We start from the raw sequence: 24400 nt of genomic DNA, 5'->3' as shown, positions 1-24400 counted from the left end.
ACAGCAGACAAGCAAGCAGGTGGGGAAAACTGCTTCCCTCTCTCTCTACACTATCCAGCCAAAACAGGCTGTGGGGGAAATCCTTCCCTGGCAAACAATAGCAAATAGTGGCCCCACTCAGTGGAGGCAGGCAATCCAAAATTTGCAAGCACCTGCCGCCTTACAGAGACTATACACACGTGGTGCTGCCCCATGCTCATGCACCAATAGGCAAAGTGCAAGTGAGCCAGCCTAATATACTTGTAACACACTGGTTTGCCCAACAGTGCACAATTTATCTACAATTGCATATATGAGTAACTGAGATAGATTTACAACCAAGTATGTCTGATTTTAAAGCTACAACTTTGAGAAGATGTATGTGGGGAAAACATCTGCGTTAGGCTTGCTTGCTGGTTCACCAGCTGCAAGTTCTTTCTGCAGTTAGTGCATGAAAAGCACTGTTGTAAGGACATAAGTGCTTCCCCTCAGAGGCAATGAGGTCAGACTGTGCCCCACTTCTGAGAGGTACAGTTGGTTTCCTGAACCCTTGCCCTCCACTGCAAAAGTAGGTTTTCCTAAGTTTTTTTCTTTTCTTTCTTCTTTTGGCTTGCCTGTCTTTGCGAGCCTCCAATAAATTGGTACAGCTCACCATTTTCCAGCTCCACAGTTCTTTACCATCTGCCAGAATTCAGTGCGAATCTACATGTCCACACCACCAGCATTACAATGTACTTGGCATATTTGTATGTGTACATCTTTGTGTCTTTTCAGTAGTTGTTTATTTTTCATTAGGTGAATATGCTAAATGAATTTAAGATTTTAGAAGCCAAGTCTTCATTAATTTATTATCTTGGTTTTAATTTGGGCCTTTTGGCATCCTTTAGTTTTGAGAATTGCTATCTATTGTACTTTTTTATTGTGGTAAGAATATTCAATGGAAGAACCACCCTTCTGACAGATTTTTAAGTGTATAAAACAGTATTTTTATTTACTGCACAATGCTATTTATAAGTATAATGTTGTGCTCCAAATATCTAGAGCTTTCCATTTTGCATAACTGAAATTTTATAGACCTGAGTAGCAACTCTGTGATAACCACCATTCTATTCTTTGCTCCTATGAGTTTGACTATTTCAGATATTTCATGTAAGTAGAAGCACTAAGTATTTCCCCTTGTGGCTGGCTTATTTCATTTTATTTATTTATTTATTTATTTATTTATTTATTTATTTACTTATTGAGAGGGACAGATAGAGACAGACAGACAGGAAGGGAGAGAGATGAGAAGCATCAATTCTTCATTGTGCCACCTCAGTTGCTCAGTGATTGCTTTCTCATTTGTGCCTTGACAGGATTAGGAGGGCTATACACAGCAGAGCGAGTGACCCCTTGCTGAAGCCAGTGACCTCATGGTTTCAAAGCTGGGTCCTCTGCATCCCAGTCCGACACTCTAGCTCTTCGCCACTGCCTGGTCAGGCTGCAACTGGTTTATTTGACTTAGCATAACGTCCTCAAGATTCATCTTGATGTTGCTGCTTTGATTATTGCAGGATTGTCTTCTGTAAAGGTAAACAATATTTTGTTGTATATATATATGTATACCACATTTTGATGACCATTTAAGTTGTCCCACATCTTGGCTAATGTGGACAGAGCTGCAGGGAACATGGCAGTACTGACATTAATGCAGAAACTGCTGAATATTACGGTAGTTGTTTTTAAGTTTTTGAGAAACTTTCACTCTGTTTTCCATATCTGCTATACTATTTTTGCCTTCTCACCAACAGTACACAAGATTTCCAATTAATTTTTTTAAAGTAAAAAACAAACAACAGAGATTCTCACTTTTAGTTTCTAGCTGGAAATAAACAATAAAACATGCCTCTGATTCATACTTCCCCCTCCCACATAAAATTGCACTTTAATTGAAACTTTACTGTTGCCCATATTCTCTCAAGAGGTTTGAAAAAGACGTTTCTTTAGAGACATGCTAACTCAATTCCCTTCAGTTTGAACTATATGATGTCACACATAGGCAGGATAGACAACTGAGACTCATGAACATAGATAAAAGTGAAGTGATTACCAAGGGGACGGCAGTATAGAGGAACAAATATATGGTGATGGTGACAGAAAATAATTTGACTCTAGGTGATGGGCACACAATGCAATCAACAGTCCAATGCTATAGAAATGTTTACCTGAAGCCTACGTACTCTTATTGATCAATGTCATGCCATTAAATTTAATTTCTAAATTAAAAATTTTTTTTTCTTGAAATTCTTATTAGGGACCTTCAAAACTGTGACCTTTACTTATATTTCTCCCCACTCAGCTTCTGGCTGAGTAGTTATTTTTATTCCAAAGAAATCTCGATGGTTTTCGCTTTGTCCCTTACAAATCAAACTCACCTTGCTTCTCACCACACTAAAATCACTGACATTCTATGATTATCCTATGTGTGGAATAGAAAAGCCCTTTGTATTTATTTCATATATCTGGAGAATACTTTTTATATTTTTCAAGTTCTTAAGAGCAACTCTTCCCTTTTAAATGTTTATTCATGCTACTTTCCAAGACAAATATCAGCTTTGATTTAATATATTAAATTTTTATATGAAACAGATAACAGACATTTTTGATAAGCTTAAAAATTAAAATTCCACCTTTCACATCTATTCTTAATAATATTATAGAGTAAAAGCAACTAAAAATAAAGGCAGTATCTTAAGCACATATATAAAAGTTTGCATTATTGAATAAAATAAATTAAAATTTTTTAGGCATTAGTATATGTAAAAATATCTACAAAACAAAAGGTGAAAAGAAGAATACCCTGTAAAAAAATAGGTCAAAACCCTTGAACAGTCATCTAACAGTAGAAGTACAAAGGGGCCGGAAATGGGAAAATCTGCTCCATTTCACTAGCCACCAGGGAATCGGAATTTCACATACATTGCTGGTAAGAGTGATACATAAAAAGTAGACCCATTTTCTAAAGCCAAATATAAAAATACCTGTGACTTTTACATAAATACCCACAGAAATATATATGTTCTCCAAGAGATATATCCATGCTTCCTCATAGAAGCACAATTTCTAATAGCTAAGAACTGGAAATAATTTAAATGTCGATCAAAAAGAGAACAGATAAATAAATTGTGGCATATTTGTACAATTGGTTAGTCCACAGCACTGAGAATGAATGAATTGTTGCTACATGGAAAATGATGGTCAAGTGGTCTGAGGAGGCCTGCTGCTATCAGATTATAAGAGGCAATTACGGGCATCGCTTTACAACTGCACATTTAGTTATATCATTTGTTAGCTTGAAATCTGCAATGGTGGGAGTATTTGAATCATGAAAATCAGGAAATGCTACAAATTAGGACTTTTCCCCTCTTTGGCAGAGTTAATTTATTAGCATACCACTGAAAGCAGCTGACAAACGGAATTCTTTTAAGCCAAACACAAAGGTATATATATATTCTATATGACTGCATTTATAGAAATTTCAAAAATAGGCGAAACTAAATATTAATATGAGAATTCAGAATAGAAGAATAGTGGGCATCCCACAGAATGAGAATCATGAAGAAAAGCAGAATGAGGAGGCCTTCTGAGTTCTTGGTGATCTTCTGTCTCATGATCTTGAAGCTGAATTACCAGGGTTTTCACTTCGTAAAAATTTATCAAGTTGTACAATTATGATATCTACTTTTCTGAATGTAGGCATACATTAATTAAAAGCTTTCTTTAAAATAAATAAAAGTATAGCATGATCTCATTCTGGGTTTTTTAAAAGTATGGTATGTGTGCATTAAAAAATGTCTAGGTGCAGTAGATAGAGCATCGGACTGGGATGCGGAGGACCCAGGTTCGAGACCCCGAGGTTGCCAGCTTGAGTGCGGGCTCATCTGGTTTGAGCAAAAGCTCACCAGCTTGGACCCAAGATCACTGGCTCCAGCAAGGGGTTACTCGGTCTGCTGAAGGCCCATGGTCAAGGCACATATGAGAAAGCAATCAGTGAACAACTAAGGTGTTGCAATGTGCAACGAAAAAGAACTAATGATTGATGCTTCTCATCTCTCTCTGTTCCTGTCTGTCTGTTCCTGTCTATCCCTCTCTCTGACTCTTTGTCTCTGTAAAAAAAAAAAAAATGTCTAGGAAAAATTAGTACTGAATGTTTACAGTACTTACCACTGGAGGGTGCTATGGTGTGCGAAGGGAGAGAGGAGAGTAAATGATTACCTGAGCTTCTTACTTTCTGTACTTCTATACTATAACTTTATTAACATAATGTTTTATTTTAGTAATAAAAATTAAAAGAAAAGAACTATATTTTCCATAAAGATTACAAACATATTTTTTCATAAAAAAGTCTTTTACTAGCCTGCTCCATTATTAGATTGGAAAGAGTACAGCTATGTTTCCTACTTCTCAAAATTATGAATCGAATAAGTTGTCTACAAAGATTCCCCCAGTGTAGGCCAGGTTAGCATAAGGAGAATGAAAATTAATTCCTCAAAAAGAGTAGAATTTGAATGACTCATTAAAAAATATTCTTCTCTATCCTTTTGTTTAAAAGAATTTTCTTGATTTATACTTTTTATACAATAAAATGCACAGATTTTAAATTTATAGTCCAAAGAGTTTGAGAAATGTACCTATATGCTCATATCACTATCCTCCAATTTAAAAGATTGAAAGTTTAAATATATATAAAATCACCTGGAGAAGTTAGAATTCTTATCTTCCTACACTGTGTCATTTAGTGGGTAATTTAGAGTTCAGGAATCTTGTGTTTATACTTTAGGTAGAATTCAGAAAATATTAAAGTTTTTTTTTTCCTTAAGGAAATATTTTTGAAAGGTAAATATGTATTTGAGTCTGGGAATAATAGTAGCTAAAATAATTTACATTGTTTTCTTTTGAACAGATCCTAGAGATGAGTGTAATACTCCTTAATTAATTCATGTCTGTACAAAGACAGATTCATCTTATCCTCATTGTCATTTCTACTAACATATCTTTCAACTTGTGAAAGAAATCTTAGTATTGTGCATAGAATATCTCATTTTTTACTTTTTGGAATATCTTTATTTACTGTTGTTTTAAAAATTGGTTTTCTTTAACTTTAGGTTACCATAATGATAATGTATTGGTTTGAAACACAGGAGAGTTCTGGGTACATATATGAGGGTCTACTTAAAATGATCTGATCAAATAAGATAATAATTTTATATGAATTCCTTGAAATATGGAATGAGTGCATTTGTCACTCATTGTTATCTTAGGTCCAGACTTCTTTGCCTAACTTTTTAAACCACTATGTGCAAAAGGAACATTTATTATTCTTATTTTATAGGTGAGTAAATCAAATTAGCAAGACTAAGTAAACTATGTAAACGTATGTGACAGAAAAATTAATGAAGAGTGCTGCTGAAAGGCGTTCAGAATGTAGATAGCCTACAGTTCCATATTCAAGAATTTAGATTCATTATATAGTTCATTAGAATCCATTTATAGTGCCTGAGTTGAGAAATTAAAACAAAGTAGAGACCTTGGAAAATTATCTGACAAATGTTTGAGCTCTCAAGCCTTCTTCCATCTGAGTTCACAGGAAAATTCCAGGATTTTTTGGTCAATACGGTTTTAAATTATGTCATCCTAATAAGGTTAGATTATATACACTCTCTCCTTAGAGTTAGCCTACATAACTATTTTTTCCTGGTTTAAATATACATTAGTAATCCCTTATCTAAACGGAGTATGTTCCAAGACCCCAGTAAATGCCTAAAGCCACACCTTACATATACTGTACATGTAGATATATACATGTACCAAACCCTACATATACTGTGTTTTTTCTATGCACACATACCTATGATAAAGTTTAATTTATAAATTAGGTACAGTAAGAACTAATAATAAAACAGCTAATAATAAAAGAGAACAATTATAACAATATACTGTAATAAAAGTTATGTGCTCTCCCTCTCTCTCAACATGTCCTATTGTGCTGTACTCACCGTTCTTATGCTGATGTTAGATGAGCCAAGGCCTACGCGAAGAAGTGAGGTGAATGACATAGGCATGGTGACCTAGCGTTAGGCAACTGTCCGCCTTGTGAAGATTTGGAGGATTATCAAACCATGAAAGACTATGCCTTGTCTTCTACCCACAAATTTAACATCTTTTCCATCTAAGATAATCACTAATCATGCACTGTGGCCGTAATTTTTGTGGTTTGAGATGTAGCAGCAAAATTAGCATGAATTTTCTTTCTCCTTCTTCACAGTTTTGCTGGTAGAGGACTCAGTTCTTAGATCTTAGCAAACCCAGCATACAAGTGTTTTCTTCTTTTCTAATTAAGTCAAGAACTTTCAGCTTTTTCTTAAAGGAAGCACTTAATGGCTTCTCTTTATCATGTTCGAATTGCTAGCATCATTGAAACCTAGCCCACTACTGTGTGGATACACTAAATAAAACCACGATTCATGTCTGGGGTGGGATTAAACAGGATATTGCGAGATTTTATAATGCTATGCAGAACAGCACACAATTGAAAGAATTTTCCATTTAGTATTTTCAGGTCATGGCCAACTGCTAATTACTTAAACTGCAGAAATTAAACCTGTAGAAAGCTAAACCAAGAATAAGGAGGGGGGGTGAGGGGGGGGAGCTACTGTAGTCAATTCTAGCCAGGCACAGGTGGGAGTCCTGATGACCAACTGCTTTTCACCAGTAGTTACAGTTCTGAGACAGAAACCCCAGCTTAAAGAAAAATGTTTTGTTTTGGTGCTTCTGTAACCTAGCCCAGTACTTGAGCCATGGAAATAATTGAGAAAATCTTTTCAGACTGGATGAAATACCTACATGAGTACATATTAGCTAGCAGTGATGGGATTCAGCTGGTTCACACTGGTTCGGCAGAACCGATACCTGATTTTTAGTTGAGTTAGGTTAACCAGTTGTTAAAATAGCACTTGTAATCAGGGTTCTCTCTAAGGTGGGTGACTGGGCCGCCACCCAATGTGGAAATCACAAACTTACATTACTTTCTCTTTTTTAACATTGATCTGCGCAACAGCATATTCTAAGCTCCCATAGTACAGTAAAGTTTATTTCGTCCATAGGTAAAAAAAAAAAAATGCAAGTGAGAATGAGGACATCAAGCAAGAAGCAATATGATACTATCTTAAACAACAGTTTTATGGGTTTTTTAAAATCAGGTATTGTTTAATACTTTTTCATTCATATTTTAAAACTCTTTCTTATAACATAATCTAGTTTTGTGTACATTTTTTAATTCTTATTTAAGTATTAAATGCATGAAATAAACTAGCTTTTGGTATATCATTTTTTATACTGAAAATGGTCATTAGAGCAGAGAACTAGTTGTTAAGTTATTTGAACCCCACCACTGCATTTAATAAAGGACAAAAATGCTTTCTCTCTTTTCTGAATTAAAGTTAAATATCAATACTTTCCACTTTGTACCATATTGTTCTATTGTTTAAAATAGTTTTGTGGCTAGAGAGTAAAAACCTTTCATTATTTCATATTGATTATACAATTCATTCATTTAAAAGTATTTCTTGCATAAGTATTACATGCCAAGTGCTCCACCAGGAGCAATCCTTCCTTTATGGGAGTTTTCAGTCTAGAGATTTTGTAAGAGCTGACGGCTAGTAGCAAAGGCAAGTATATTACCTTCTCCTTATTTATTATTTCTATCCTGAATTGCCATTTCCTGCACCGAGAGAGGAAAAGGATGGTCAGGATATATGTTACCTTATCAACCCATCCATGAAGTAGTGCCACACGTTTTTGTGTATGGATGGGCATAAGGCCTATGAAGTATTTCAGAATGTTCTTCCAGCAAGAGCTATTGAGGTGAATAGGAATTATTAAGTATGGACAAGGAGCCCACAATGTGCTCCTAAACACAAGTTGTGGCTGTTATTTTTGGTTCATAATCTCTGTTTTCTGGTATTTTTATTTATCTTTTTTTAGGCCCAGTCTTCCCACTTTGACTAAAGTTCTTCAATAACAATAATAATTTTTTATACCTCATAATTGCTTCATTGCTTAGCATATCATTCACTCATTTCAAAGGATGTATTTCTATGCCAGGCATTGTGTAACTCTGGAAAATAGGAACAAGATATGGCCCCTCGCACCAAGAAACTTAAAACCTGAAAGGAAATAGAAGAGTGAAGTGTGTTTTTAAAAAAATGCTAACAATTAAAGTTAAAAAAATATATAGATCAGTATATTAGTATCAGAGAATGAATAAACATGTCAGATCTTATAAAAAGAATTCCTCCTCCCCTCATGGAATTTACAGCCTAGAGGAGAAGACATACTTTTTATAACTAATTAATATTATAAGCATATTACATGGTAGGCAATGTGCTATGTGTTTCATATGAATTATTTCATGTAATTATCAGGACTTACCCTAAAATAATTTAAAATCTCTAATTTGGGACTATGTAAACCATGCTAGGTTTTTCTGTTGTCACTTCCATTATTTCTCTTTTATAAATGAGAAAGCTAAGGATTAGTGTAATTGATTAACTTTCTCTCCCAAATAACTATCACGTTTGCTTTGATAAGCATTAAACCATATTATACTTCCTTTTTCAACTATAGAGGAAAGATGGTAGATAACTCTTCATAAAAGGACTTGTAGAAGAAGAATGTGAAACCCAGTGGGATACTCTCAAGCTTTTCCTGATTATAATACCAATTATACTACATTGTAACTGCATTCACTTGTATATCTTTTCAGATATAGTGATCATTTTTGAGGTGGGGGACTTTATTTTATACATTGTACCCATAATTCCTGGTACAGAGTAACTAATAAATACACTTGAATGAATGAATGAATGAATGAATGAATGAATGAATGAATGAATGAATAAATGAACTGGAAAACTTGCCTTCAGCAAGTTCCAATACTATTTCTGTAAAAAAAAAAAAAATTAATGGGGGAATGATTCCTTGAAAGATTATTAAAATTAATAATACTCATTAGGAAAAAGAGCACAATAGTAATTCACATTGACACCACCTCTCCTCAACTTTTCAACCCCGTGTCAGAAGGGAACACCACATTTTCTACTTGACTTGACTCATTATAATGCCATAAAGTATTTAATAGAACTTAATAGCATTTCAAAGCTGAAAAAAAGTACCTGAGAGACAATTTAGTCCAGTTTACCAACTAGCCAGCAGTCAGGTCCATGCATTTTTCCTAGAGACAGACAAAAGAGGAACATTCTATTAAATTACACTGGCAATCCTTAGTTCTCTGTTTGTGAATCCGATTTTGGTCTTGGAGTGAAGAAAGACTAGCTTTTTCCTCCTCCCCTCAGCCCGTACCCCACCCCGGTTCATTTTTAAATCCACAAGAGCTAGAACTTTGCAAGATAAACTTTTTTTAAGTGGTTCTCCAAAAGGGCAGGATTTTCTTTTTCGGGCGGCTGCGCTTGCCTCCCCCTCGCCGGGATTGGTGGAGATCCCAGCTAGGAACATTTTCAGGGCGGAGAAACTGGACTCACGGGGGGAGTGGATTCTCGCCAGAGCGCAGTGGCCGGTCCTCCGCCCACGCTGCAGGCAGCCTTCGGCCCTCAGCGGGGCGCAGCAGAGGCGCAGGTCCCAGGAGCCCCGCCGCCCCGCGATGTGGAATCTCCTTCACGAAGCCGACTCGACCTTTGTCGCCTGGCACCGCCCGCGCTGGCTGTGCGCTGGGGCGCTACTGCTGGCCGCCGGGCTCTTCGTCTCTGGCTTCCTCCTGGGTACGGCGCGCTCGCCACGCACCCGGAGCCACTGCTTCTCCGCGCTCTGCGGCGGGACTCGGGGGCAGACTGCGTGTGGGGTCCCGGGGACGGTGGTTTGGTTTGGGGAAAGGAGGGAAGAGCTCTCGCGAACTAGGTGAGGGTTGCTGGAGGCGGCGCAAGGGTGGGTTCCGAACAAGCTATTGCAGGACAGTCACACAGGGTGAGGAGCAGAAGGGGAGACCCTAAAACCTGACTTTAGAAAGTCCACCTGCTCGAGCCCTTGCAAACTGGAGCGTTTCAGAGCAAGGAGGCAGGTCACTGCGGGCAGTTGAACCAGGTCGTCCGGGGTGCTTTGCAGGAAATGACTCTTAGCAGTATGGGGTCTGCATCTACTCCTGCGCCTGGAGCTGCTGCTGCTTATATGCACAGGGCACCGCTGCTGGGGAACCCTCTTCTTTCTCCCTAGGGAGTAAGTAATAGAGAAACATGTGGGAACGGGCTGACATTTATAGACATTTCTTTTGGGTTACTGTCCCCTGTATACTGACTTCTAGACCTAACCTAACTTGGTTAGAAAAATCGGAGGCAGCACAGACAAGCTCAGATTCTTAAATTCTGACTTTGCCTCTGCCACTTCTTCGTGGCCTTGAACAGGTTACCCAGCCTGTCTTAGCCTCAGTTTCCCAGTTTATATTGACAATATCTGCAATTCAGCGGAAATAGAAAATAAAATGGCATCTCAAGTCCCCAGGGCACTATTGGGGTATTAACACCTTCCTTTATTCCGTGGCGATAACGGAGTTGCTTCTCATTGGACATCGATGCGCAAGACTAGCCTAAGGTATTGCCAGGTAGTTTGCTCTAGCTCTGAGCTCTGGATTTCCCTTCCGGGTTTAGAAGACCAGGGCATAGAGCAGCTAGCTGGGTTCACTCAGCCTAGCTCTCGCGCCTGCTGTGTGACCTTAGGGTCATTAAAAAACTTTTGAGCCATGCTGTGCTCAAACTAATTTCTGGATATTAGCAACTGCTTAAGGTTGTTGTGGAGAGTTAAATGAGATAAGTGCTCAATAAGAACACACTTCAAATTAAATTTCAGTTTTTTCAGCTGTAAAAATGGCAAGGTTGGCATGGGAATTAAAATGTGTGTTTCTTCAGGGTATTTTATTCCTAATATTGCCCTCAGCCTTGTATTCACTGCTCAGTGGCTGACACAGAACAGGTTCTTTATTAATGTTTGTTATTTTCCCCTGCTCTCCCCTCCCCACACTCCTCCCTCCTCTTCATCCTGTTCCTTCTCCAGATCTCAATTCAAGCATGTAATCCACAGTGTGTGCTTCCCAGATCCCACAGGCTAATCCTTTGTTTTATGTACAGGTGGAACTGTGTTTTCATTGGCTGCCAACCATTTATTTCAGTATGCCTGTGTGTATATATGCGATTAATAACTGGATAGTTCCATGAAAGCTGGCTGGGTGCTGATTTTGGTAACCATTTTATGCCCAGATCATATTAATTCTCTAAATAAATCCCGTAATGATGCCCCATTCGCACAGTTTATTTGCCAACTGCAAGAGCTTCCTTCTCTACGTCCTCTGGCTACTCTGCCTCTGGCCTGTGTGCACCAGGTATCTTGCAGAGATGTTGGGTAAATTATAGTTTTACTGTAGCTTTCTAAAGTGCAACTTCTTAAGCCTACTTCAACTGGAAACATAAAACCTCAGCATATTTTCATTTTGGAGCCAGAACAAAGTACAGGTCAGAGTTTCCTTCAGCATTTTGTAATAATTTATGCCCTTGAAATATATTCATAAGTAATTCATCATATACCTTGACTAAATACTTTGTCTGGATCAGCAGAGAGTGTCACTGGGAATAGAAACTTTAAGAAAAAAGAAGATGGGTCTCTTTTTCACCTTAATTTTCAAGAGATCTTGTCCATCCCCAGTAGTTGAAACTTATTTAATTTTAGTACTGATTTCCTCATAAAACATTTCTTAGAATAACAGCAATCTTATCACTGAAATTGGATAAAAAATATATTGCAATTTATTTGTGATTTTAAAGACTGCGTGCATGGTTTCTTCCCCAGTGGAAGTAGGCAAGAGGAATTAAATTTCTGTGAATGCCAGAGGTCATTGGTAATTTATATTTTACATATGATAGATACAGTAACAACAAGTAGGACCCATGAGCTTACTTTTCATTCGTGTGTGTGTGTGTGTGTGTGTGTGTGTGTGTGTGTGTCAGAGACAAGAGAGGGACAGACAGGAAGGGAGAGAGATGAGAAGCATCAGTTCTTTATTGCGACTCGTTAGTTCATTGATTGCTTTCTCCTGTGTGGGGGTTGGGGGGCTTGCTCAAACCAGCAACCTTGGGCTCAAGTCAGCGACCTTGAGCTTCAAGCCAGTGACCTTTGGGCTTAAATCAGCGACCATGGGATCATGTCTATGATCCTGTGCTCAAGACAGTGACCCTGAGCTCAAGCTGGTGAGCCTGCACTCAGGCCAGATGAGCCCATGTGCAAGTTGGCAACCTCAGGGTTTCGAACCGGAGTTCTCTGCATTCCAGTTGGACGCTCCATCCACTGCTGCACTGCCTGGTCAGGCCTTATTTTTCATTCTTATATTTGTATTTATTCTACAGGATGGTTTATAAAATCCTCCAATGAAGCTACTGACATCGTTCCACAGCATAACATAAAGAAGGCATTTTTGGATGAATTGAAAGCTGAGAACATCAAAAAGTTCTTATAGTGAGTATATACTTGAAGTTTATATGGACATATAAACTTGAAAATTTTTACTGTTTCAAAAAGTTTCAATCCAAAGTTTCAACCCAATATTTCATATACAGGAAAATTTTAAAAAAATTTAATTTGTTAAAGATCTTGGGTCACATTTTATCTTAACAGGATTAAATATTTAAGCTGAACTTGAGCGATATGGATGTTGTAAAGCAGGAGTCAGCAAGCTCCCTGTGCAGGCCCTGCCACTGCTGGCCAGCTGATAGCTGGCACAACTGCTCAATTCTGTTATTGTAGCACAAAAGAAGCCATAAAAAATACATAAATAAATGCGGTAGTGCTGACAAAATGTTATGTATGGGCACTAAAATTAGAATTTTATATAATTATGTCACAAAATATTATTCCTCTTGAATTCTCACCTGTTGAAGTGTGAAAATCATCCTTAGCTGTGGGCTCTACAAAACCAAGGAAGGTGCTGGATTTGGTCAGTGGAACTTATTTCCCTGACTCTTGTTTTAGAGGAAGATAGTATACTTTGGTCAAAGAATGAACTTGGACGTTGGAGTCTGTTGTACTTGAGTTTAAATTTCATCTCTGCCCATTGAGAGCAAAGTAACTTTGAGTGAATAGTTAACCGTCCTGAGCCCTCCTTTCTACATCTGTAAAATGAGGACAGTGGTACGGCTGTGACGGGGATGGACTGAGAGAGCGTACCTGTGACATAGTTTGTAATCTAGCCCCGTTTCTAACTATCTCTAGTATGGAGCCAAAGATGTAAATGAGTAAAATTTAACAGTCTTTGCCAAGCAACTAAAAATATAACCCTTGTATAGAATGATTATACACAGATGGGCAAAAGTAGGTTTACAGTTATTCATACCAGCCATCATTACCTAAAAGATAAATCATAAGTAAATATATGAAATAAGAGTAAGACAAAATATACAAATAAGCAACATAATAGTACATGCTAATACAAGATTAAACTTTGCATACTTAACCATAAACCTACTTTTGCTCACCTCTGTATATAATTGATTAGAATATTTAGCTTTTCAAAGTATGAAGTCCTTTATTTTATTTTTTAATTTTTCCATTGATTTGAGAGAAAAAAAAGGGAGCGAGAAAGAAGCATCAACTCATTGTTCCACTTAGTTGTTCCATTTAGTTGTGCACTCAGTGGTTGATTTTCATATGTGCCTTGACCCAGAATCTAACCTATGATCTTGGTGCCCCAGAATGGCGCTCGATCCACTGAACCACCCACCCAGGAACAAGTCTTTTTTTAAAATAAATTTTCTTAGTGCATGTTTCCAAAAATACTTGAAGTCCCTTATTGTGATTGAAAGATTATTTAGTAAATACAAGTTATAATTTTATATAAAAGAGTTTAATATACACATACATATATATGCCTAGATGTAGATGCATAAAATCATATAAACACATTTATCTATATTAATTTTGATAGAGGCCTGACCTGTGGTGGCGCAGTGGATAAAGCATCGACCTGGAAATGCTGAGGTCGCCAGTTCGAAACCCTGGGTTTGCCTGGTCAAGGCACATATGGGAGTTGATGCTTCCTGCTCCTACCCCCCCTTCTCTCTCTATCTCTCTCCTCTCTCTCTTCTTTCTAAAATGAATAAATAAAATTAAAAAAAATTTTTTTGATAGAATTAAAACTATGCATAAAAATTTGCTGGGCACCTCCCAAGTTTTTGGAAGGGCCATTTCAACTGAGAGGCCCTGAAGCTTAAACTTTGAAATCCTTCTTCTGCCTCTTGCTATTTCACTATAATTAGGTATAATAGATATAAAGAAAATGGAGGTCTGGGACAATTCAGTTTACTCTTAGAGCTGCTGTCCCTGCCTTCTTCTCCCTTTCCTAACGTGTGGCATGGACTGACCAGCAAAGAAGAAAAATGAATACCTTTTGTTTATTTCTTATTGGACCCTTGAGCAAAATCAAAGCAGTCAGCTTCTTGCTTGTTGTCTCTGGCCCTGAGCAAGCTACTCTAACTGTTCAGAACTCAAGGATGTTTATCATTAACACACAAAAGAAAGAGATTAACAGAGAACCCCCACTCATCCCTGCAAGGTCTGCAGAATCTCCAGAAGCCTCTGAACTCTTCAGATTCTCAGTTTTCCATTTGTCTAGCTTTCACTCTAATTATACCCATAGGTTAGGGCAGTGGTCCCCAACCCCCGGGCCATGGACTGGTACTGTCTGTGGGCCATTTGGTACCAGTCCTCAGAGAAAGAATAAATAACTTATATTATTTCTGTTTTATTTATATTTAAATCTGAACAATGTTTTATTTTTTAAAAATGACCAGATTCCCTCTGTTACATCGTCTAAGACTCTCTCTTGACACTTGTCTCGGTCATGTGATACATTTATCTGTCCCACCCTAAAGGCTGGTCTGTGAAAATATTTTCTGACATTAAACCGGTCCGTGGCCCAAAAAAGGTTGGGGACTACTGGGTTAGGGGTCATTAACGCCTGGGATCTCTCATCTTGCCCCCCTTTGTAATCCTTTGCTTTCTTCTACTAAAACTTCCCACTACTTTTTTTTTTATTCATTTTAGAGAGGAGAGGGAGAGACAGAGAGAGAGAGAGAGAGAGAGAGAGAGAGAGAGAAGAGACAGAGAGAGAGAAGGGGGAAGGAGCTGGAAGCATCAACTCTCATATGAGCCTTGACCAGGCAAGCCCAGGGTTTCAAACTGGCGACCTCAGCATTCCAGGTCGATGCTTTATCCACTGCGCCACCACAGGTCAGGCCCCACTACTTCTAAATTACTCAGGACTCAGTAGTGGCTGGGAGGATTAAGTAGGGGCTGCCTTTACAATCTGCCTTGGGGTGCAATATTGTCCTGTTTCCCTAATTTTGAAAATACCTAACTGAATTCTCAGATCTTTTCATGATTTGCATTTCTTTTAAGAGGCGCTTTGGTTTTCCACGATGTTCTAAAAGACAAGATTATTTTAGAAGTGTTTCCCTGATACACATTTGAATACCAGTTCCACCTTTTGCTAGGGGCCCTTAAGCCACCTAACTCATCTAAGCACTGGGTCCATCATTTGTAGATCAGATACAATGTATGAAAACAGAAATACCAATAACTTCCTTTATTAATTGAAATAATGTGATGATACAGTGCTTGGAACATATCTAAACTTTTCTGGGCATATAGATATGTGAACTAATTTTTAAAATATAAGTTCTTAGCTTTTCTGAAAACTTTATAACATTACTATTTTAAATGATATTCTTATAGTATCAACAAATTACTTGTGACACATCTCAATTGATTAATACAACAAAAAATGTCAGAACTTCTGTTTAATAAATGTTATATAATTGAGCCTCAAATCTTCGTGAACTGATGAGGTGGCTATAGTCTATCCAAGTACAGATCAGAAATTTAAGACATGGCCAGTATTACATAAGTCAGTGGCAAAACCTATAATATACCACTTATCTGATTTTATGCTGATTAATTTATTTATCCTTGGAAAGGAGACTTTTTTTCTACTCATAAGATCAGCTTTGCTCCAACTGAGTGGGTTCAGTCCTGCTCATAGCACATATTTGTATCTTTGTTGGTAATGACAAAACCATTACAAGAAATTTCACTCATAAGAACAAAGTCTGATAGTCTCTCTTTCTCTCTATTCTTTTTTAATGTGAGCATGTTCAAAACCCCCCATAACAACTCTTCTTGCTTGTAAGGACAGTTAGTTAAAGCTGTGACTTCAGAAATATGCATAATCCACATCCATTTTAATGATGTCACAACTTGTGAGCTGTGTAATAAAGAAGAAAATAACATGTTAGTGTTTAGTTGTTTTCTTTGCAGGTAAGTATATTGTGAAGAAGGAATAGATAGACTTCTCAATGGTCTGTTAAAAATGTGTTCTTTTGTTACTATATTTTGCAAATACACATTAGAAATTTATGTAAGGTGTTAAACCCTTAAAAATGTACCAAATGAGGATTTTAATACTATTTTTGTAAATACAATTGAAATTACTTAAAATAAATATTAACCACAGGAATTATTTTTTAATTGAGAATTCGTTTTCTTGGCAGTTGATTTATCAAATCAAAAGTTCAGGTACACAGGAGAATTAAACATTTGAAATTGTGATCATCATCAGCCATGTTGCCTGTACATTATTTTTAAATTACCATGAAAATGGAAATGTGTTTTTTAATAAAACCTCCATATTTAGAACCAGAAATTTATGAAGTTCAAGAAGTTCATGAGCCACAAATAAATAAATGTCTTTACATGATATGATGCTTTGACATGTGGAATTTTCTTTTTTCTTTTTTTTTCTTTTGGGATTTAAGTTGAAAATACAAATGAGCTAAATCTTCAGGGAAATAAATTTCCAGGAGGGAAAAATTTAAAACAAACAAAAGCACCAATATCTAGACATATTTAATGAGAAATTAGTCTACTCATGACAATATACCTAGTGACCAAAATTTTGGCCACATAATTTAGTTGTTAAAGATATTCCTGATCAATTTTATTTTTATTATTGATTTTTAAATATATTAATATGCATGATGTATACAGTACAAGAAAGTATGTCTAAGTTTGTGTAAATATGTTCAGATTATTCCTTAATGAGATATTTCATAACTGGTTGCTAATCAAAAGCTTGCTCACTTGACTCTAACAATATTTTAAAATACCTATAATTATCAGTAACTCTTGGCATTTCACAGCTTAGTATTTTGAATGAAAATATGTCTCAAATATTTTCACAGTGAAATAAAAAACGGGCAATTCCATTAAAGTTCCAAGAGTCATGGCTTTTAAGCATAGGACATGTCCCTCATCTATTATTGAGGGACACGTCCACAGGGTTGCACATACCATTCTCAACACAGATCAGCTTCTTCAGTTTTTCTGTAGTCAGATATAAATTAGAGCATGAAGCTTTCAAAATACACTTTGAAATGTATTTGATGCAAAAATACTACCATTTTCCTTTTTTAATGTATCACATTGCAAAGTATTTTTATGTAAATCTGACTTAATTGGTTGTTGATTTGATATAAAGGCTGACTAAACAGTAATTTCTAACCACTTTCAATTTTTGTTCACCAGTAATTTTACAAGGATTCCACATTTAGCAGGAACAGAACAAAACTTTCATCTTGCAAAGCAAATTCAATCCCAGTGGAAAGAATTTGGCCTGGATTCTGTTGAGTTAGCCCATTATGATGTCCTGTTATCCTATCCAAATAAGACTCATCCCAACTACATCTCAATAATTGATGAAGCCGGAAATGAGGTAAAATAATAAATAAATAAATAAGATTAGAAACAAAACCTCCCCTATTATTTCCAAATACTTCCTATGAAAAAATATACTTATATATCTCCAATTATTGATATAAATCAATATTTGTGAAACTGATGAATGATGCCTTTAATATCTTATTACCAGTATCAACTTTCTTATGATGTTTGAAATTAATGCTTGATAACAGTTGCTATTTTTTTAATATTGTACACTAACATAAAATATGAGATATCAGTAAGTTTCCAAGCAACTAAAATAAATGCATTTTTGGTAGGTTAGACTATAAAAAAATACTACATAGATTTGGGGTTGGTAGGAAATTCAGAGACCCAGTGTGCAATTTGGACCAGCAGGGTTTTATGAGTTCTTAATGATTATGTCTCATATGGCATATGCTCAGCTCTAAGTCCAGAACTCCGATGTGGGCATTTTGAGGGGGAGAGCATTTGGAGAGAAAGTGAAGAGAATGATATCTAGTCTAAAGAATTTACAATCTTGTTTGCAGGTTTGGGCCCATACTTAGGAAAGAGAAGACAATACAAGTAATTGAGGTATTTCTTATCATGAAGCATGTTCAGTATGAAAGCTCAGAACTCACATTCATGGCTAGTTAGCATACCTTCGTTTTAGAGCTACCATGTCTAATTAAAATAGCTCCCTTCAGGCCCTGGCCAGTTTGCTCAGTGGTAGAGTGTCCGCCTGGCGTGCAGGAGTCCCGGGTTCAATTCCCGGCCAGGGCACTCAAGAGAAGCGCCCATCTGCTTCTCCACCCCTCCCCCTCTCCTTCCTCTCTGTCTCTCTCTTCCCCTCCCGCAGCCACGGCTCCATTGGAGCAAAGTTTGCCCGGGCACTGAGGATGGTTCTGTGGCCTCTGCCTCAGGCGCTAGAATGGCTCTGATTGCAGCAGAGCGATGCCCCAGATGGGCAGAGCATCACCCTCTGGTGGGCGTGCTGGGTGGATCCCGGTCGGGCGCATGCAGGAGTCTGTCTGATTACCTCCCCGTTTTCACATTCAGAAAAATACAAAAAAAAAAAAAAAAAAGCTCCCTTCAATCTGATAGCTTCCTTGAGTCTTTTTTTTAGTTGGGGCTTCTAAATTGTATATAGCTTCAAGTATGTTCAGCTTGATCATAATAATGTTAAAAACTTATAATACATATGTTTAAACCTCTATGTTGATCTAGCATGTTTGAGGATCGCCTGTGTATAATCAGGAAGATAGCAAACTTTTCGTCTTTGTTTTCCTTCTTCAACTCCCAATTTTTACTGTACCTTCGCTTTTGTTATTCCATTTCATTATTTTTGCCATTACAGGCATTTATTAATTTTCTAAAACCTATTACATAATAATATAAGCATATTATGTAGAAGTTTTATTTTGGAGATTTTCCTAAATGGTGTTAGTTACCTAAAGCCTCTCAATTTTTTTTAAAGTTCTATCATTAGTTTATCTTCACTTATATTTTCATCCAGGTTACACTTGCACATGAAGAATCACATATTTCTTCCTAGTTTCCCCTTACTGAGGCAATCACTATTCAACCATGAGTTGATTCTTTTGATACTTATCTCTATTTCTTTAAGTAGCATGCTTATCTGGCTTGTGCTTCAAATTCAGGTGTCATATTTTGACATCCTGACATTTCAGCTCCATGTCCACCCTCTGTCCTAACTGCAAATGCTCTCTTACTGTCCCCCTGTCTCTCAGTGTAGGTTAGTTATTGTGACTAACTACTCATAGCTGAGATATGTGGTAAACTGTAAACTTTTATTTCCCTGCATAGCACAGAAAAGTTCTGCCTCCCACAGGCAACAGATATTAGTGTTTCATATATTCCAAAAGTATTTTAAATATAATATATACAGACATAGCCCTGGCTGGATAGCTTGGTTGATTGAGCATCGACCCAAAGTATAGAGGTTGCTGATTCGATTTCCAGTCAGGGTACACAGAGGAATAGATCAATATTCCTCTCTCTTGCTAAATATATATATATATAGACACATTTTTTATCTTAGTTTATGTAGAGATATCATGCCATATAGGTTGAACTATATATTGATTTTTTTTGTCATAACAAGTAAATAGAAATCTGTAAGCCGAAATTGTTTTAGTTGTGCTCAGAATACTTAATTTGAGAATATATTAGTGAATTTTAGAAAGTGAGTGATGCTCACTGGTATATAGTTCACCTTTGAAAAAGTCATCCAAAGGTTACTTTCTTGACCTTAGAAAACTTTTGCTACTTGTTAAAATAGCTCCAACTTGCTTTAAAATCCACTTGCTCAGTAGTGTTATAAAATTGAAGATTAGTATAAAGGCAAATCAAGTGAGACAAACTTAAATATTCCCTTGGCTTAAAAACGTGCTGATGTAGTGACTTCACTTCTAGATGGATTTTTATAGCACTTGAGTAAATATTCTTGTATAATCTTTCCCAGTGATTCAGAAGAGTTTTCATCCTATGTGGATCCCCCAAATGTGGGAAATATGGAAGCTATGAGGGGTTTGGAAGATAGTAGTTGATTCAGTTCCACATTAGGTCCAGTCAACCTTAGTACAATGTAAGGTTGGCCCAGATTCACACTCCTACTTCCACACCCTTTGTGCTACTGCACTGGCATAATGTTGCAGAGAGGTGGTGATGGTGGATATCCTTCAGTGCAGGGAAATGTTTTTGTAATATTTTTTATTAATTTTGATATTTGCTGTAACTTTGTTAAGTAGGCATTGGATTTTTCAGTTTCCAAGCTATCAAAAGAAATAAAACTGATAAAATTAACCAACCAAAAGAAAAAGGAGATGGGAATAGAAAAAGAAGCATTAGGGGAAGAAAAAGAAGAGTAAGAAATCACATAATAAGAAGGTATAAATGACCTAAGTACTGTATATCAGTAATTACATAATTATCAAATTATGGATTCCCCAGGGCAATTTTTTGCCCCTCTACCACATGCCATCACTTTTTTTTAGGTTTATTTCTAGTTTATTTCAAACCCTAAAGTTTGTTATTTTTTGAAGACCCAGCTTTTATGCAGAGGTCTCCTGTTAGACTCTATTATTTGGATGGGCTCTGGACTTCTCTTTTGCCCCTCCCACGGAGGGCATGGCTTTGATAGATCCAGCTAAGGGAAAAACAGATTTTAGAACTCATCTCAGAATTCCTATTTCCATGTTATTTGTTTATTTTTTTGGACTTCTGATTTTTTCTTGACCTTTCCCCCACCAATTTAGTGATACACTTAAAAAGATAATATTTTGACCTGGCCAGTTGGCTTAGTGAATAGAGCATTGGCCTGGCATAGGGACATCCTGGGTTTGATCCCCAGTCAGGGCACACATGAGAAGTGATCATTTGCTTCTTTCCTCCTTCCTCTTTCTCTTCCTCTCTCCCTTCTCTCTCTCTTCCTTTCTTGCAACCAGTGGCTTAATTGGTTCCAGTATTGGCCCTGGGTGCTGAGGATAGCTCGGTTGGTCCAAGCATCGGCCCCAAACGAGGTTGCCAGGTGGATCCTGGTTAGGATGCATGTGGGAGTCTCTCCTCCTCTCACATTAAAAAAAAAGAAGATAATATTTTATATTTGATTTAGTGTTTTTAATTCTTTTCAGAGTGAATGTTGTTTATATATCTAGATACTATCAGATATGGATTCCCAAAAAATTTAATATTTTTTATTAAGGTGAATTTAATATTTTATTTCTTCCTAAGTAATTATCTTTGTATTGTTGTAACAAAGATTATCATACAATGTTATGTTTTATTTGTGAAATAAATTTTTCTTCTAGATCAAAAGCTGTTTTTTTTGTTTTTTTTTGTACTTTTCTGAAGCTGGAAATGGGGAGAGACAGTCAGACAGACTCCCGCATGCGCCCGACCGGGATCCACCCGGCACGCCCACCAGGGGCGATGCTCTGCCTACCAGGGGGTGATGCTCTGCCCCTCCGGGGCGTCGCTCTGCCGCGACCAGAGCCACTCTAGCGCCTGGGGCAGAGGCCAAGGAGCCATCCCCAGCGCCCGGGCCATCTTTGCTCCAATGGAGCCTTGGCTGCGGGAGGGGAAGAGAGAGACAGAGAGGAAGGAGGGGGTGGGGGTGGAGAAGCAAATGGGTGCTTCTCCTATGTGCCCTGGCCGGGAATCGAACCCGGGTCCCCCGCACACCAGGCCGACGCTCTACCGCTGAGCCAACCGGCCAGGGCCAAAAGCTGGTTTTTATAGGTCCTCTCAGGGTCTATAATTTATTAATCTTACAAAAGCCTCACACCTTCTAGCACTGTGCTAGGTATTTGATATGTATTCTCAAAATGCTAAAGAATTGGTTGACCCTCTGCTAACAAAAAAGATAATATACGGTTTTTCTTATTTGATTGTAGTAATCAAATGACGTGATTTACTTCTGATTATTATATTTTGTTTCTCCAGATTTTCAACACATCATTATTTGAACCACCTCCTCCAGGATATGAAAATGTCTCCGATGTCGTGCCACCTTTTAATGCTTTCTCGCCACAAGGAGTGCTGGAGGTAAAGATCCAGGGCAATACAATACAGAATAATAACAATTGAACTTCCTCATCAGTCCGGGCAATAATTAAGGGGACATTAAAAGGTTTTTTGATACAATCCAGATTCACCTTCTCCACATTTAAAGAACTGGAATTTCTTAGAAAGAAAAAAGAAATAATAATTGTTTTGTATTCATAGTGCTTTTTAAGATATAATCAACTACAGTGAGAAGCAAAATCCAAAGTATACATTTATTGACTTTTGAAAAATGTACACACCTGTGCAATTCAAACCCCATCAACATATAAACTATTAACATTACTTCCAAAAAGTACCTCTATGCCTCTTCTCAAACAGTTCCACACATCCTAAGGAAATTGTTCTTCTGATATTTTTTCCCACCATTGATTAGTTTTACCTATTCTAGAAATTCATATAAATGGCATTGTATGGCATGTAATCATTTGTGTCTCATTTCTTTTGCTAAGCATAGTCTGTGAGGTTCACGTTTTAGCATTTATCAGAAGCTTGTTCCTTTCTATTGCCGAGTAATTTCCATTGTATAAAAATATTACATCTTATTGTTGTCTGGCACTAATTTATTTTCAATGAGTTTTAATAATAGTATTGCTGACATTTTCAAGGGGGAACATAAATATTCATTCTAGAAAGTTTTCTGTGGCTTGCTCAATAAAGCACTGTGCATAACAATTATCTGAAATTTTACAATCAGTTCGCAAGTTCTTATACAGTATTTTGTTTTTTATAATGGAGCTAAATTTGAAAGAGTTGAATATAATTTATTATTATCTTTTTACAAGTTATCTTTCCTACTGTAATATTTAAATAAAATATATTTGATTAATCAACATGTATAATTTTAAAATGTCACAAACATAAGAAGAAATTACTATAAATGAATAATTAACATTATACTTAATGATATAATATTAGAAAAATTCTCTCTAAAATTAGCACATAAATAGAATTTGCAATTATTTAATAATTGATATGAGGTAGAAGTAAGATATAACAATTAGAAATATTATTTCTTCAACATTTTAGTTGTTTATCTCATATTGGTTTAAATAGTTTCAACATCTTCTGATTTTTCACTTATTTAGTCATGTTACCTACACTGACCTTTATTTAAAATAAATCTTTAATTTTGATATTGTCCAATTGTTATGTTTATATGCTTTGGATCTTCTTTATTAATTCTCTCCTTCTTTATTTATAGTGATATGTCTGTATAAACAAAATACTAAAAAGCACTAATACATCTTTATTATAAAAATAACATTAATATTACTAGATTGTAGTTAAATATATATGTATGCATGTATATACACACAAATAATATATAATAGTGAAAAATATAACAAATTTAATTTAAAATAGACATAAAATAAATAAAATAGCCATAAACATAAAATATACTAAAAATCTTAAAGTTAAATAAGTGTGAACTAGTGAAAATATTATGTATAAAGAAATATGTGTGAAGAAAATACTATGTAAAAAGAAAATACATGTGTGAAAATATTATGTATAAAGACACAGATTATTTTTCTGAATGGGAACACAGAATGTTATAAGGAGAAAATTATACCTATATTAGTTTGGGAATTTACTGTATAATCAGCAAAATTCCTCAAATCATTTTTGAACTTTGACAGAAATATTCTGCTCATAAGAGAGCCATAGAGATTATTAGCTCACATTTTTAGGTAGACTTAAACTATTCCAGGTTAATGGAGAATAGAAGGAGCATGTGATTCTGCATGCGATCGTTGTTTGTGCTCAAATATTAGATGAGGGAGTTTTCTGGCCGGTGTGCTTCACTGGATCACCTGTAACGCAGCCACAGAGGTATCTGTAGGTACGCTTAAGGTATAAATATTTCACTCTAAGTAATTTTTGGATCTTCATCTGAATCCTCTGGAGTGTGAAATAAATGGTTTGTGCTTTAGCCTATTTGAAATTAGTGATTACAATCTCAAGAAAATATAGTCTAATCTAGGGGTTCTCAAACTTCCACAGGTAT

General features: G+C 36.5%; 1 protein-coding gene and 1 long non-coding RNA gene across 3 annotated transcripts in view; one reads left to right on the top strand and one right to left on the bottom strand.

Moving 5' to 3' along the window:
- Positions 1-1231: 1231 nt before the first annotated feature.
- On the bottom strand, positions 1232-9353 carry LOC136320525 (uncharacterized). Its single transcript, XR_010728352.1, has 3 exons — positions 9192-9353; positions 8058-8183; positions 1232-1541 (listed from the first exon to the last, which is right to left on the bottom strand). It is a non-coding gene; the product is annotated as an uncharacterized lncRNA (long non-coding RNA).
- A 211-nt stretch (positions 9354-9564) lies between these two features.
- FOLH1 (folate hydrolase 1) overlaps positions 9565-24400 on the top strand; it is a 73890-nt gene continuing 59054 nt past the window's right edge. For both annotated transcript variants that reach the window (XM_066248531.1, XM_066248522.1), the window contains exons 1-4: positions 9565-9794; positions 12420-12528; positions 17650-17836; positions 22270-22371. In XM_066248531.1, coding sequence (XP_066104628.1) covers positions 9677-9794; positions 12420-12528; positions 17650-17836; positions 22270-22371 — 516 coding nt within the window. In that variant the 5' untranslated portion in view covers positions 9565-9676. The remainder of the gene's footprint in view (positions 9795-12419; positions 12529-17649; positions 17837-22269; positions 22372-24400) is intronic.

Source organism: Saccopteryx bilineata, chromosome 1 (genome assembly GCF_036850765.1).
Source record: "Saccopteryx bilineata isolate mSacBil1 chromosome 1, mSacBil1_pri_phased_curated, whole genome shotgun sequence".
Lineage (NCBI taxonomy): Eukaryota > Metazoa > Chordata > Mammalia > Chiroptera > Emballonuridae > Saccopteryx > Saccopteryx bilineata.
The sequence above is the reverse complement of the archived record's forward strand: the minus strand, read 5'-3'. Positions and strand labels throughout refer to the sequence as shown.